Here is a 17,296-nt window from a genome sequence, read left to right as displayed (position 1 = left end):
TGGCTGGCCCCTCCTCAACCACCTTTCAGTTGCACCTCACTGTCTTTATGTCAATGTCTTGGTTGCCTGTATCTCTCTCTCGCTCTCTCTGTCCCTTTCTCTCTCTCTCTCTCTCTCTCTCTCTCTCTCTCTCTCTCTCTCTCTCTCTCTCTCTCTCTCTCTCTCTCTCTCTCTCTCTCTCCTCTCTCTCTCTCTCTCTCTCTCTCTCTCTCTCTCTCTCTCTCTCTCTCTCTCTCTCTGTGTCCCTCTCTCTGGTCCCTCTATCTATCTATATATATCTGTCTCTCTCTACTGTATAACTCTCTCTGCCCCCCTCTCTCTCTCTTTATGCCTCCAGTTTCCCCTCCACCCTTTCCTTGCATTTTCTTTCAGCTTAAGAAATCTTCTTCTTCTTCTTCTTCTCTTCTTCTTCTTCTTCTTCTTCGTCTTCTTCTTCTTCTTCTTCTTCTTCTTCTCTCTTCTTCTTCTTCTTCTTCGTCTTCTTTCTTCTTCTTCTTCTTCTTCTTCTTCTTCTTCTCTCCTTCCTTCATTTTCTTCTTCTTCCTTTTCCTTCTTCTTCTTCTCCCCCTCCTCTTTCTGTCTATGTCTATCTATGTCTATGTCCTCTCTCTCTCTCTCTCTCTCTCTCTCTCTCTCTCTCTCTCTCTCTCTCTCTCTCTCTCTCTCAGCCCACGTGTCCAGATTTCCCCTGCAGTTCCTCTTCCCTGTGTCTTGTCTTGTTTTTTTTAGACGTAGGGGACGAGGGGGAGGTGGGCCCTCTGCGCCGTTTCCAAAATTCTCGGGAGAGGTGCAAGTTCCTCGCCCCCTCCATCTCTGTGTCCGTGCCCGAGGACGACCCCTACCACTCTGACGAGGAGTACTATGAGCACCCCTTGTTCAGCCCAGAGTGGACGCACTCGGGTGCTGCGCGCCCCGCGGGGCAAGCCGCGGCCTTTAGACAGATCGAAGGTGAACCAGGCATGGTTCCTCACTACGCCGTTCTCCCCCTCCCTCTCCCTCTACTCTCTCTATTCTCTCTCTCTCCCTCTACTCTCTCTATTCTCTCTCTCTCCCTCTACTCTCTCTATTTTCTCTCTCTCCCTCTATTCTCTCTCTCTCTCTCTCTCTCTCTCTCTCTCTCTCTCTCTCTCTACCCGCTGTTTTTACCCTCCTCTTTTCTGTGATTTGACCTCCTCCTTCCTCGTCCGTCTCTCCGTCCTCGTGTGTTCTGTGTTTGTGTGTGTCCTTGTGGCGTCTGTCTCCTTATAACCTGAGAGCTTTTCATTGTCATGTGACTCTACCTCATCTGTTTTCTTTACTTTAATTAAAGCCATTTGCCTCCTGTTGGGCGGCTGCCCTACTAAGACCTGTAAGAAACCAAACGTTTCTGAGGTTGTGACGTCTGTCCTTCGATGTCCTCACTCGACACACGGCAGGGCATTTCTCTGATGTTTACAGGCATGCATGCGATATTATACATATGACAGAATGGTACACAGGCACTAAATAATTTGTCTTGGGCGCTAGATTTTGGGTCCAAATGCTTTCACTAATGTCACAGAGAAGATTGTTGTGCATGAAAAGGTAAAAGTTCCATGCACATTTTCCTCTGTGTCTGTCATCTCCTGCATTGTGTTTGGGTGCCATCCCACCCTGAGACCGGTCCATCTCTTAATATTATGCCCTTCCTTCATAACCCTTCTCCATGCCTTCCAAACTACTCATACACACTCACCAGGGATCAAAGGAAGACTTCAGTTCCCACACACACTAATAGTATCAACCTTCCAAGGACAGTACATACACATGTTGGCTGTGTCAGAGAAACCCTAAACAGTCTAAAAGAGCACACAACAGTCTCTTAGATGGAACACCCAAGCAGACAGAAGATATCTTGGCCATCACTGCTTATCGGATTGTATCTAATTATGTCCTGTTCTCAAACCACCTTCTCATCGCAGAAACCTTTTTGCTGCCCAGGTAGCTCATAATCATAGATTCTCTTCTCTTCTCTTCTCTTCTCTTCTCTTCTCTTCTCTTCTCTTCTCTTCTCTTCTCTTCTCTTCTCTTCTCTTCTCTTCTCTTCTCTTCTCTTCTCTTCTCTTCTCTCTCTCTCTTCTCTTCTCTTCTCTTCTCTTCTCTTGCAAGGCAGAATTAGTGGCTACACTGTGATGTGACTCAGCACACTGACTGCCACATAGCCACATACTGTACATGTATAGCTAATAGAGTTACTGCTACCTTCCTGTCCTTCAACTATACTACTAACTAGCCCTCCCTACTCTATGCTAGACTGACCCAAAGAGTCATGGCGTTGTTCAAACTTTTAATGCATTGGTGGTAGGGGTGTAAAGGTACACGTATCCGTACCGAACGAAACGTTTCAGTGTGTACCGTACCGTACCGTACCGAACGGCTGTGTAGTGTACAGAATGAATACAACGGTATGTTAACCACTAACGACCGCCCACCGGGCTGTTTTTTTCACAATCTAATATAATTCTTATAATTTTTCATTTTTTTACAAGTCGATTATTAATTTCAATATAGAATATACGTTGACAGCCCTACAAGTACAATTAGTTACTGCACACTACATAACCCCTGAGTGGAACATGGAAAGCCAAACTTTCCCCCACTGTACCGAAAACCCGTACCGAACCTTGACTTCAAAACCGAGGTACGTACTGTGGTTCTTGTGTACCGTTACACCCCTAATTGGTGGTAATGTAGTCTGGATCGTCGCCATGAGACGTATTCAGTCGGAATACTCCTCCTCTTCCTCTATCTGCAACACTATTTTGCAAGGGCGCTGTCGCTGCGTCCTGGGCTTAGCACCACGCAGGATGATCGTGATTGGAAATACAAACAAGCCAGAGTGTTTTTCCCCCTATACTGGAATGATAATAGGTTCAGCCAGACGTATCAAATTAAATATTCATGTTGCCTGACTCAAAAGCTATGCAAACTGCTTTACCCACAGCGTGGCCATATGCTGCAACAGGCAGCCTCTAAACTTCTAAGCAGCATGTCCATAACCTTATGCAGGATTTCAATATTCTCACCTCCCAGTGAGGCATGATAGCTGAGTTGCTGGAATATTATACAGTAGAATCAACAGCATAATGAGCACACTGCACTTTACTGTACAGGTAATGTAGAGATTCCTGAGCGTTGTCCAAATACTGTAGAAATAACCAATACGGCTTGTCAAAGCTCAAGCTGATTGGTGATTTTCTCCATGTATGATCAAAATAACTTTCATATAGTTATTATCAGACATGGTACTGTATGTATGAGAGAGACAGGAGTCTTCTTCTCAGTGGTTGTTCAGAACATGAATGATTGATTATTTTATCTTTGTGTCATGCACACAAAGTGTCCAACCCTTGTGTGTAGTATTATACTACAAGTATACACCAAAACTACCATTGCAGTGTTCCATTATTTCATTACATTTCATAACAGAATTACAGAATTTTATACATCTCGGTTCTAAAATATTCTGCCTTCTCTCCCAAGCTTGGCGAATAAAGTCTGCTACAAAATAGTCCCCTTCCTGAAGCACAACTTTAAAGATTTTCATATTCATCCAGCTGAAAGAAATCAACATGAATGGAGGACATTTTGTTAAAAAGTATATCCCTTACGTCTTCGTAGACAGGACAGTAAGCCTGTAGCTCACTTCTGGAGTGGCATTCCACCTGCCGGTCTCTAGGGCTAGTGGGGATGTTCATGATCTGTGCACATAGGGATCTTTTGTCTTATGTTTAAATTATACTTCACATAAGGTTCTGCACTGTAGCTATTTATGAGACAATATTAGCTTTATGAGACAATTATGTTCTTAATTTTTGTGCATACCATATATCAACAGACCAAATATCACACAATAACCGGTTCAGGATAATGAACGACAAATCGTTTCACCTCAAAAAGGATTTCACCTCTTTTCCCCTGCAGGGCTGACCAATTCCAAAGCCGAAGCAATTGACATTTTATGTAACAAAATGTATATCCGTGACAATATAGTGGGTGTGATAAGCAAATAATATTCTCCCTGTGGATGGCTAAAACTAACACTGTACAATCGAGACAACTTCAACAGAACGCACAACATCATTGCGCAACACCAAGGCCAGCGAGAAACACACATAACTGTGCATTTGTGGTGTATTTATATCTGTTGGGGCGGCAAAACGCCACCTCCTCCCAGAGCTGAAAGTGTCCCACCGTAAAACTGTGTTTCCATGTAACCCAAGTCTGTGTTGCCTGTGGTCTTGATGTGTCCACCTCTCCCCCCCCTGTTTTTGAGAAGAAGAGACCGTCGAGGCTCTTACAGCCGACTACGAGGAGGTGGAAGAGGAGGAGGAGGAAGAGGAGGAGGAGGAGAGTGCAGAGGCAGCTGAATCGGATGCAGCTCTTGAGGAGCAGCGGCAGTGGAGCGGGGAGGAGGAGCCCGAGCTGGACAGCCCCCCAGCCGAGCCCTTAGAGCAGGCAGAGGCCGTAGGCGAGGTCCAGGCTCTGGCCCCTGAGCAGGCCCAGGCAGCTAGCGTTGCCACGCAAGGCCCTAAGGAGAGTGAGGAGGAGGAGGAGGAGGAAGGAGTGGGTGAGGAGAGCCCTGAGGAAGGTGTGTCCTACCCTCTGCTCTCCCGGCCTGCATGTTACTGCACTGCCTATAAGAACACTGCACACACATTAGGGGGCCACCAGGGGGCACATGACATACGCATTATAACCAAAGTGGAATGGCATTAACGTCCTCGTTCGGCTGAGGCTGTTAGGAAACACAGGCTTGTTGTCAGTGAAAGGAGCCACATTCTTCTTAATCTTCCCTGGTTTTCGTTTTTTTGCGCTGTTTTTGTTGTTGTTTTTTTCCGCTTGCATTGTCAGCTTCTAGCTGCGTTGTTGATACCGGCTGGTTTGTACTGTGTGTGTGTGTGTGTGTGTGTGTGTGTGTGTGTGTGTGTGTGTGTGTGTGTGTGTGTGTGTGTGTGTGTGTGTGTGTGTGTGTGTGTGTGTGTGTGTGTGTGTGTGTGTGTGTGTGTGTGTGTGTGTGTGTGTGTGTGTGTGTGTGTGTGTGTGTGTGTGTGTGTGTGTGTGTGTGTGTGTGTGTGTGTGTGTGTGTGTGTGTGTGTGTGTGTGTGTGTGTGTGTGTGTGTGTGTGTGTGTGTGTGTGTGTGTGTGTGTGTGTGTGTGTGTGTGTGTGTGTGTGTGTGTGTGTGTGTGTGTGTGTGTGTGTGTGTGTGTGTGTGTGTGTGTGTGTGTGTGTGTGTGTGTGTGTGTGTGTGTGTGTGTGTGTGTGTGTGTGTGTGTGTGTGTGTGTGTGTGTGTGTGTGTGTGTGTGTGTGTGTGTGTGTGTGTGTGTGTGTGTGTGTGTGTGTGTGTGTGTGTGTGTGTGTGTGTGTGTGTGTGTGTGTGTGTGTGTGTGTGTGTGTGTGTGTGTGTGTGTGTGTGTGTGTGTGTGTGTGTGTGTGTGTGTGTGTGTGTGTGTGTGTGTGTGTGTGTGTGTGTGTGTGTGTGTGTGTGTGTGTGTGTGTGTGTGTGTGTGTGTGTGTGTGTGTGTGTGTGTGTGTGTGTGTGTGTGTGTGTGTGTGTGTGTGTGTGTGTGTGTGTGTGTGTGTGTGTGTGTGTGTGTGTGTGTGTGTGTGTGTGTGTGTGTGTGTGTGTGTGTGTGTGTGCGTTAGGGCTGTCAAAATTTGCCCCAAATAACGTTTTGATTAATCGTTTTAGAAAAACACACACAAGTTTCAAATCTAATATTCATTATAACGTTAAATGTTGAATTCGGCCAGCTTTCAGCCTCCACAAGAGGGCAAACCAATGCAACGAGAGACGCTCTGAGCTACAGAACGGTATGATGATGATCAAACTATGAGGACTTCCATGAGGTGTCTGTCTCAGCAAGACAAGCCACCCACTTGCTAGAAGCACTATATTGAGTGGGAAATACCAGAAGGACTTATCAACCATTCATAAAACAGCAGGGGAAATGAAAAATATCAATACATTTATCAGTTACACATTTTAGCTCCTAATCCCTCCTACAAGCATGTCAATAAAAAGCTTGCCAGTTGTGATCTGACAGACTTCTTTTCACTGTTGTTGAGTCTCATCTAACCTTTCATCTAGTTTAGCTAGGTAGCTTGATACCATTAACACTTTGGCGACCACAGTCTTGCGGCGATTTATGCCTCAGAGGACAGAGGTTTGTTTACAAACCAATGTACTTTCTAAGAGCTATATATATAATTTATAGTATTGCTATCTGTCCATTCTCATTGTCACTTGAGTGCATAAACGGTGCCTTCATAATGGCTTAAAGAAAATAAAAATCCATCGGTTGGTTGTCATTTTATAGCGTCGTGAATATAAGGTTTATTGCGCTTTTCGTCTCGTCTTTTTTCCAGGAAGCTAGATAATAGGCTAAACGTTGGTGCCGTTATATCAAACGCCATTTCTGCTGTATATATACGAATGAAATAAAACAAACTGCGTAGCATCCGGACGTCCGAACGCCGATTAGTATTATTGATTAGCAATACAGTGTGCGTTCAGGTAGCCAATGTCAGTGATCGATCACGTTAGGTTTTAAAACAATGTCCAATCCAGCTGTAATTTGGGGGAATAGTATCCTACCGTCAGGCCATGTGATCGCCGGCAGCATTTCTTCATTAGTCATCGGATTCTGGTAGATCGATATGTCCATTGGCTAATCATAAATCCCATTATTCCAGGCTGAAATATGCGTTCGGTAACGGGATCAAAGATGGAGGGTCTTCGTTTGGAATCGAGGCTCATATGATCCGCCCACAGACTGTAAAAGAATTCTTTTTTACAATCGCCCTCAATGATACTGCAGTGGAGCGATGGCGCCCCTAAGCGGATCTGGCCAGTATTGCATGTTTCGTTTATGCAAATATGTGGGTAGGTCATGCATCTCGATCGCGGACGTTAATAGCGTTATAAATATGGAATAAAACAATAACAACTTGCCACGGCTATATACGTGGCTCTGGTCCACAGCGCATGGCACCGAAACACGTATATATACGTGGACGGTCCTTAAAGTGTTAACAACCTTTGTAAACATTAGACCATTCCGCTGCTCCAGATGCTTTGAATAAACAAGCAATGTTTTTCAAAGGCAATGTCATCAAAGCCTGCACTGTCTGAAACAGTTACAGAATAGCGGTTGATCAACTAATCATTAAGAAATAGACAAGGTAAATGAGTAGGCTAGATTAAGAATAATGACAATATCGCCATATATAACATAATTTTTAGATGACTAGGCTACTTCCAAGGAAAAAAGCAGTTTTTCCTCAAACAACTGCCACCACCAACACATCTGTGGAGTGTTCAACAACATTACATAGTTGGCCGCTAACGTCTACTTTTAACTTTACCTCTTAAAAAATGTTTAACCAAACTTTAGATTTTGCTCAGTTTGATACTGAACGTTCCATTTTGAGGTTGTTGTCCGTTTGAGGTCATATTTTATATAATTTCATCACAGTGACAATGTTACCAAGTCTACACCACAGCCCTTACAAAACACAACAGCGTAGGCCTACTGTATCTTGGGGTCATGGATTTACAGCATACACTGCCTCTTCCATTGCGAACGAGGTCCCAGCAGGGACAGGACTATGTGGCCATCATCTTTTGCGGAGAGAGCTAGTAGCCTATTATGCAGACACCTTTTGAATTGTGTCATGGTCTCCTCCAAACTACAGTATGTCAATGTCTGATGCCTTTTCTCTGGTGAGTGAGAGTATCCAACATAACAGCGACGCCCCAAATGTAGCCTATTCACTCCCATTTCTCCCCTGTATAGTTTTGAGACACATGCAAAGCGATGTCAAAACATTATAGTCTATCTTTTCTTCAACAAAGAATGTACACTATTGAATCATTCCAATCCTTTTATTTGTATATGATTGATCTGCATTAGGCATCTGTTTGTGGAAGGCAAGACACAAGCATTTATTTAGGTACCCAACGTTGCCTTGCACTTTATTCAGTGATTGTCATTGTGTCCAACAGCTCAGCCCACTAATGTTTCCTATCTACCTATACATTTGTCTACATTCAGGGGATGGAGTTAATCCAGGCATCTGAACACACTCATTTGGGTGCATGTTTTCAAGATGTGCCCTCAGGTAGCAAATAGCAATACCTTGCAAGACCTGGGGCCCTCATTCATCAATGTGTGCGTAGAACATGTTCTATTTCCACACGTAAGCACGGAATGTAGAACTAGTGTACGCACAGGGAAGTCGGGATTCATCACACGTGCGTACGCAGGCTCTACGCACACCTGTCATGATGAATCCCACCTTGGCTCTGCGCCGCGGCTCGTGCACGCTTTCACGTATTTGCATACCAGAAACGCCCCGATTAACCATATACGGTAATGGAATACACCCATGAAATGTGGAAAAATGGACTAAGCCGAGGGAAGCGTGTCATGAGACAGGCTGACAGACGTGTACACTTACGGTGATGTCGGATATGATATCTATTAACCATTGCTGCCTGGGCAGCGCAAACACTAATAAATACCGCGCTGGAATATGACTGCCTTTTCCCGTGTTGTTTGATTAATACCCAGGGATTAAAGTTCTCCTCAATTTTATTCCAAATCGCGATGGATCTCCCGTCAATTTTCTACCTGCTGCATATGATTTCTAGAGGCATACTACAATCTATGTTGATGTCAGTATTGGGTAGCAATAAATCTCACTGCATGTATGATGTAGCCTGCCTTTCAATACATGAACTTGAATTCCATCATGTTTGTGTGCGGGACTCACAAGGCTGTTGTCACAATGGGTGGTACCGGTACAGACAGTAATAATAACAGTCCACACAATATCACGATCCATGCCATAGCCTATGTTCTATTAGGACATGATCTGTGACGACAAATGTTCTGATATCATACTCTGACAGCATGCCTATGATCAACAAAAACGCGAACTTGAATCCCATCATATACATAGTCTGTCCACTATCTGGTGTCATTGCAATGCGTTTTCTATTCTTTCTTATACAGTAAAAAGGGGGAAGAACACTATATTCATATGACTTGTATTCTGCTTACAGCTTCGAAATTCCACTTGTTTCGTTTAACGTAAAGCCTTTTAAATATAATCAAAACGTTCCCGTGTTTCTGCGGTCTGCGCAAAATAATAACGAGTTGAGCTTTATGATTTATGATGAATTGAAAATGGGGGACCCTGATGTAAACAATACGAAAGTCTTTCTCTGGTCTGCATCCCCAATTAACAATTGTATGTACTGAGCTGTACTGTACTGTACCCATTCTGCAATCTGTTAATAAACTTTTCAATCAATCAATCAATCAATCAAGCTACGCGGAGCGCAGTCAGTCAGTAGCCTACACCCCGTATATTCCGATAACGCTATATAAACCATGCTGCATTCATTCTGAGAGAAAGATCTATTATTCCCAATGCTATTTATAGGGTTTTGACCATAATTACACTACTGTTGCTATTTTACAATGAACTATAATGAACTACGGTTCGTACAGAACATGCCAGTGTTATTATGCACAGAAGCTCATTTCCTTGTTGTAATAATATATTCTACCACTGGGCGCCAGGTACGCCTGGTCTGACCTGTGCGTAGATGTAAGCACGGAGTCAAGTTCAAATCGAAATTGATGAATCCCACTCTTTGCTTAGAAATGATCGTACGCACAGGGTAAGCACAGATCTGTGTGTAGAACACGTTGATGAATGAGGGCCCTTGTATTTCCGTCACTCTCAATGCACCCGAGTTGGATTCCGAACTCTCTGTCCTCATTGCCATGCAGTTGTTATTGAATTATTGTCTCTTTTCAGCTCCAGGGATAATAGAGGCATGCGTTTGATTTTCAATCCCCTATGAAATTAAAGTGACGTGTCTGTCAAGTAACAGACCTACGTTTAAAACGATAGATGCTGCTGTTATCTTTTTACATTAAAATATGAATTTTTACAATCGAATGTCAAATGTCTTCTTTTTACAATTTGAATATTTATTGAATATAGAATATTAATTTGACAGCCCTAGTGTGTGTGTGTGTGTGTGTGTGTGTGTGTGTGTGTGTGTGTGTGTGTATATATGTGTGTGTGTGTGTGTGTGTGTATGTGTGTGTATATATGTGTGTGTGTGTGTGTGTGTGTGTGTGTGTGTGTGTGTGTGTGTGTGTGTGTGTGTGTGCGTGTGCGTGTGCGTGTGCGTGTGTGTGTGTGTGTGTGTGTGTGTATCTGTGTGATGAAGTTAAGCGTCCGTGAACATAACAAAGCTTTCTCCCATGGTTGCTGCTAGATCACACAGGGGAGCCACAAGTTGTCATCATTTAGAAGTTATAAATCTATCCCTATCCCTAATCCTAACCTTAACCACTCCCACTACTTGAAAATAAAAACAATTCATGTAAAGATTTTTTACCGGACTGTGTGATCTAGCATCTACCCTTTCCCACTGATGCCACAGGCTCATCAGTGTCTCATCACCAGTGTCTCATCGGTGTCTCATCTGTGTTTACGCATCGCTCGTTGTTTGCCAGCTCCGTTTAAGTCATATGATTTATATTCCCATATGCATAAATCATTGATTATGTACATGTATACATTTATAAACCATAATTAGTTTCTCTATGGAGGGATTCTGACTCAGCTGTTTTATGCTCATGTTGATATTATTGTAATGGTGGAATCATGCCTCCTCCGATTATTTTCTCACCAGTTTTTTTTCTTTCCACATGATATTGTGCACGTGCATATGGCATTTCTCTGTCATTCAACACTTCATGTTAAATTGCTCTTTATTTATGCTATTACCGTATACTATAGCCTAAATAATGTCACAATGGCACTTGGAGTCAGGTTTCAGTATTGTCGCTATTTTGCTTTTACTATTGTACCAAATTCTGTTTAGGTTAACCATAAACAAAATACCTGTTCAAATCCATGTAATTCCTCATTGTACTGAGAGAATGACAGAAATGCTATTCTTTTTCTATCAGATGGTTTTAAAGAGTCACATGGATACCCATCCCATTTCTCATGCCTTGGTTCCCATCCATCAGCATCACGGTTACCCCATGCCAGTTCCGTCACGTTCCATGCCATTGCTCCCATCCATCTGTGAGTCGGTGGACTTCATGATCACGCCGTTCCTCCTCAGCGATGGCCATGTCGTTGTGCTATAAGTCACCGAAGACAGCTTTTCCTGTATTTGTGAGTAAGGCTTCCCCGGGCCCTGGCTAACATTATCTCGCAGCTTGACACAGTGATATAGCTTTGTGGTGAACCAAACAGCCAACTTGAAGATGTGCTTTCAGCTTTGAAGATGGACTCAGACAGGCAAGGCAGTGAGAGGAGCGGTTCCATGAGCCCGGACAGCATCGGATCAGAGAAGCGTCCAGACGAGCCCTTTGAGCCACAGATCCAAACATTCTTTGCCGGGGACCGAGTGGTACCAGAAAGCCCTACGATGGACATGCCCTCCTTTATTCCGACTGGTCAGAACCAAGCCAAAGAACCCACCAGGTCAACCACCCTTCAGGCTACCTACGGTGAACCTATCACAGTGTCAGAGAAACAGCACTCAGTAGAGGTTGTAGAGTTCAGCAGCATCACTGCTCCATCTGACTTCTCCTCCACGGCTGACAGAGTGCAAGGGGGAGACTCAGCGAGAGACATGGGAGACAAATCTGGCATGTCAGCGTATTTTGAAACTTCAGCCCTGGAGGTTGAGAAAAGTCCACAGCACAGGGCTTCGGTTTCGACTGAAGGTTATTATGAACTTAGCACAGCTGGAGAGAAGAATCCAGCTGTTCAACAGAGTTACAGCACACTGGCCCAGGCCCCGGACACAAAGAAGAGTCTGGCAGAAGACCCGAGGGCGTTCACAGTCCCAGACAGGAGTAACGAATGCAGGCTCTCCCTGGGTAAATTAGCCCTGGATCAGAGAAGTTACTCACTCAACATCACCATTGGAGGTATGGATCCAAGTGGCCTAGGTAGACCCAGGAACTTCTCCCCTCTGGCCACGGACATCATGTCCTTCACCAGTGGGAGTCTGGACGAATCGGCTGACTATCTCCCAGTCACAACCCCCTTGGTGGAGAAGCCTCCGTCTTTCCCTCCCCTGATTCTGGAGACCGCACCATCCCTCACTGCTGACTCTCCTCCACGAAGCACAGAAACAGCTGCTAAGACCAGTCCTCGGCCAGTGTCCCCAGAGTCTCCCCAACCCTACACCTACAAGAATGGCACAGTGATGGACCCGGACTTGCCTGAGATGCTGGACCTCGCTGGGGCCCGTTCAAGACTGGCCTCAGAAAACGCGGACCCGGAGATCATCAGGAGGAAGTCGGTTCCTTCTGACATTCAGGCCTTTACTGGTGACCCCATGACCTTTACTGGTGACCCCATGACCATCTTCATTCATGGAGAACAGAGTCCTACAGCCAATAAGAGTGAGAGCCAGCTGGAGGAGATGGGCTACTGTGTGTTCAGTGAGTATTCAGGGCCTATGCCTTCCCCTGCGGACATCCTCAGCCCCATGGCTTCCTCTGCACAGGTCTTCACCCCCTCCGACTTGCAAGAGAAGGTGGAGCAGGCCAGGAAGTTAGCAGTCAGAGACACATCTTACGAAGATCAGAACCTGCCATCAGGTGCTACTGATGTCACCAAAGAGAAAGACCAAAAACAAGCAGAGAGAAAAGAGTCAGCAGAAGAAAAAGGCAAAACCCCTGCAGATGACAAGTTAAATGAATCTGGCAGTAAGTCTGGTGTGACACAATCCAGCCAGCCAGCTGACTCCTTTGTGACTCCTATTGTGACCGTGACTCTTGAAGAGGAGGGGAGGACAGGGAGCGAGACAGGAAGGCACCTCAGCAGGGAGGGCTCTGCGTCAGAAACGGAGATTGCAGACTACGAGAGGAAGATCCGCAAGCTGGAGATGGAGGACAGGCCTCTCAGTGTGGAGCAGGAGAGGGAGCTCCAGGAGCTCAGGGAGAAGGTCAAGCTGGTGCACCAGGAGGCTTATGAGGAAGTGGACGCTGAGGATGTGTACCAGCTGACCGGAGTGGCCAAGGATCGCATCGCCAGGCCTGTCAAAACCTCACCGGCCTCCTCGGTGGAGATCGATGACGACAAGCTGCTCTCCCCGGTGTTGTCACCCGCCAAGCTTAAACAGATGGCCTCTCAGAGGGCGGCTTCACCCGTGTTTGGATTGGGCAAAGAGGAGGACGAGAAGGAGGAGATGGAGAGGAAAGTGAGGGAAGAGAAAGAAAAGGCAGACAGAGAGATGAAGGAGAAAGAGAAGGAGAAGAAAGCGAGGGAGGAAAGAGAGAAAAAGGAAAGGGAGGAAAAAGAGAAGGAATTGAAAGAGAAGGAAGAACGAGAGAAGATAGAGAGAGAAATTAAGGAAAGGGATGAGAGGAGAGAGAGAGAGGAGAGACAAAGAAAAGAAATGGAGGGGAAAGAGAAAATGGAAAAAGAACTGAAGGAGAAGGAAGAAAAAGAAAAGAGAGAGCGAGAGGAGAAAGAGAAAGCCAAGCAGAGGGAGGCCCCAGCGGCGGAAGAAAAGGCTGTAAAGCCTGCAGTTCCAACCACTGCACAAGAGACCATGCAGAAAGAGTATGTGGAGATAGTGAAGGAACCAGAGGAACTGGCAGTGATGAAGCCTGCAGAGAAAGACGCCCCGGGAGTCATCAATGACCTCCCTGAGACCCGCGCTGCTATTGAGTCGGTGGTGACCGTGGAAGATGACTTCATCACTGTGGTCCAGACCATCGACGAGGGAGAGGAACCAGGCCACAGTGTTCGTTTCTTTGCTCCGCCCGTCGAGGCCTGCAGTGATGTTGGGAAACAAGAAGGGGAGGAGGCGGAGGAGGAGTCCATGGAGCTTGCCCGGGAGGTGAAGATGGAGGCCGCCAGTCTAGAGGAGGTGTCTGATGTCCCTGAGGCTCCGGAGACCCCCGTCTCCCAGGAGGAGGCCCAGAACACAGAGACACATGGACAGACGGAGAGCTATGACAGAGACGAAACCACCATGGACGACTCCATCCTAGACAGCTCCTGGATCGATACTCAAGGTCAGATCTGTTCTTGTCTCACCACCTTTTTTTCTTTCTTTCTTTCATTCTTTCTTTCTTTCTTTCTTTCTTTCTTTCTTTCTTTCTTTCTTTCTTTCTTTCTTTCTTTCTTTCTTTCTTTCTTTCTTTCTTTCTTTCTTTCTTTCTTTCTTTCTTTCTTTCTTTCTTTCTTTCTTTCTTTCTTTCTTTCTTTCTTTCTTTCTTTCTTTCTTTCTTTCTTTCTTTCTTTCTTTCTTTCTTTCTTTCTTTCTCTATTTCTTTCTTTTCATACATTCGCTCCTTTCAAAATCCCTTCACCCTAAATAACGATAAGCAACTGGAACGTCAGTAAAGTACATACATAGCTGATGTCGTAACAATGGAGCTTTCTACAGCTAGATTAAATGGGGCAAGATATCAAACAATAGATAGCTGGAACCATATTCTCTATCAAGTTAGGACCTTCAATATATAGCTAGCAGGACATAACTATTTATATCTGTATAATTCCTTTTAGTTTTTTTTTTTTTTTTTTTGGTCTTTGTTGACATTTTTTTGTTCAATAAATTTTCTTCTCAGGCCTATGACGGGGTGGGTTGGGGGGGGGGTTACTATTATTATTACTATTATTATTATTATTATTATTATTATTATTATTATTATTATTATTATTATTATTATTATTATTATTATTATTATTATTATTATTATTATTATTATTATTATTATTAATATTTTATTAATTTTGTCAACGGTGGTCGGTGCAGGGGTTAGGGGGTAGGAGTTTTGTTTATTTTAAACGAGGCAAGGGGCAAGCCAATGCATGTAATTGGCAAATAATTTAAATGTATGTTTTTATGTGCATTGTATGTGCAACGTATGTGCATTATATATCCTGCCTTTTCTCCCAAAAAATGAAATAAAAATATATATATAAAAAAAAAAAAGAAAAGTAAAGTACATACAATAGAATCATGTCAATTACAATTCTTCTTCATAATGCTTCAAAACGAGTAGCTATTTCATTGCATCATTATGATACAATGCATGCATGTGTTTCGTCTCCCGTTCCCTGGTCACAGACGACGACAGGAGCCTGGCCACGGAGCAGATAGAGGCTCTGCCCTGCAGGCTCCCCACCCCGGCCAAGACACCAGCCCCCCCGGAGAGGCGTCAGCAGCAGCAGGCCAAGTCAGAGAAGCCAGTCAAACTCAAGACCAAAGGAGGCAGCAGGGTGAAGGGCCGCGTCTCCACACCTGAACGCAGACCCGTCCGCAGCAAGGAACCCGTTTACATTCCCAGAGAAGACGCCAAGAAGAAAAAAGGTTCACGGCTTCTGTGTCCCCATTGCTGTTTTGTGTAATTGTGTCCTCTATATAATATGACATATCTTTTGGATTTAGTTTAAATTCAAGTCATATCATTGATACAAAAAATACATTGAATGTACTGCTTACAAGTGAATCAATGTACGGAATGTAATTACCGTAATTCCTCTAATAGTAACCGGGTCTCAAATACAAGCCGGGTCTCTATTAATGGCCGGGTGCACTCTTGAGCTAAGCAATTATAAGCCGGCCTCCTAATACAAGCCGGGTTACTAATATACTGAGCTGCATACTGAGCTAGTTACTTGATTTCACTTTGAAAACGTTGAAATGACCAGTGACCACCTGTAATTGCACTGTTTACTATTTCATACAGTACTTGGTTTCAATAAATGAACCCAGTACATTTTACTGGGTTCAAACTGACACAAAATGTTGATTTATTCATTATGATCCGTTTGAAAATTTGAAATATAAGCCTCCCTCTTATACAGGCCTCCTCCTAATACAAGCCTGGTACCCGCTACAGTTGAAACAAATACAAGCCGGGGTTACTATTAGAGGAATTACGGTATTCAAACTGGTGAAAATATGCATCTCTAGTAATACTGATACTGTATCTTATTCAGCAGATACAATACTGGAGTGTTCTGATGCTATTATATGCAACCTTGCCTATTAGGGATATCTGTCCTTGTCCGTCGACGCCTCTCTTGTCCTTTCTTCCTTCTAAAAGCCCTCTCTCCCTCTCCCATAATGTAGCTGTGATTAAGAGGACAGAGCTGACCAAGAAAGCAGAGGTTCAGATTCACTCCCCGTCCAGAAGGAGTGTGCTTAAACCGGCTATCCGCCAGACTCGCCCAACCCAGCATCACTCCTGCCCACGGAGGAGAGCCACAGGTGAAACACCACCTCTGTCCCAACTCTGGGGGTGCTGTCTGCAACAGAACCCCCCCCCCCCCCAAAACAAAACACCATCACTCTCACCTTCAAAGTCGGCTTCCATTTTGTTATGTCGGTCGTCTGGTTGCCATGTTTCTCTTTTGTTTGTGTGTCTCTTTGCATTTGATCAGAATAAAAACGTCCATACGTTTTTCATTTGGCTTGTTATTTATTAATCTTTATTTTTTGTCGCCTGAGCTTGACTATTTATTTTCCATCCTTCTTTTCTGCTGCTATTCGTCCCTCTTTTTTTTTTATTTGGGATGATGATTGATGGGTTGTCAATCATATATGCTCACAACTATTGTAACTCATGATCTCAATATTTCTTATTCATAAGGGTCATCATCAGCAGTACTACTTACTTGAATCATCAACATGTACAGATAATACTTACACACATTCACAACACTCTGTATGGCATATCCTGTACACGTAGAGCTGCCGCGGTATTGATCTTTTCCTTACCGCACAAATTTGCGAAATATTTCGTACCGCGACGATAACCAAAAAAAAAATTAAATAAAAAGTTTGAAAGCATTTTTTTTTTGTCTACTCTTTATAGCATATAGCCTGCCTCTCTAGTCTAATGGCGCTTTTCCACTGCATAGTACCTACTCGACTCGACCCGCTTTAGGTACCTGGTACTTCGTTCCTTTTCCACTGCAGCCAGGTACTACTCCGTTTGTCTCCGTGTGGGGATGCAGGCGGGGCCGCTTGTGTACACTGAAAGCTCCGCGAGCATAGCTATGTCCGAGGGCTTGCAGCAAGCCAGAGTTTAACACAGTTTAATCAATCAATAACAACATTAACCAGACTCTCGTTGTGTCTATTCTGCTAAAGCTAACGTTACCTCTCATTGTGTCTATTCTACCAAGCAACCCGGGTTTAACGTTACCTCTCCTGTATATCTGCTGACGTTAGCGTTAGTATTAGGCTAACA

The 17,296-nt window shown here is 44.4% G+C and overlaps 1 protein-coding gene across 1 annotated transcript in view; it reads left to right on the top strand.

Moving 5' to 3' along the window:
* Positions 1-17,296, top strand: part of map2 (microtubule-associated protein 2) — a gene marked incomplete at both ends in the record, with an annotated part of 117,919 nt that overhangs the window by 25,571 nt on the left and 75,052 nt on the right. The window contains 5 exons of the mRNA XM_084311336.1: positions 730-948; positions 4,298-4,609; positions 11,342-14,104; positions 15,166-15,408; positions 16,174-16,311. Coding sequence (XP_084167462.1) covers positions 730-948; positions 4,298-4,609; positions 11,342-14,104; positions 15,166-15,408; positions 16,174-16,311 — 3,675 coding nt within the window. The remainder of the gene's footprint in view (positions 1-729; positions 949-4,297; positions 4,610-11,341; positions 14,105-15,165; positions 15,409-16,173; positions 16,312-17,296) is intronic.

The sequence above is a fragment of the Notolepis coatsorum genome (genome assembly GCF_963971535.1).
Source record: "Notolepis coatsorum genome assembly, chromosome: 3".
NCBI classification, from domain to species: Eukaryota; Metazoa; Chordata; class Actinopteri; order Aulopiformes; family Paralepididae; genus Notolepis; species Notolepis coatsorum.
This window is presented reverse-complemented; position numbering and strand designations above follow the sequence as displayed.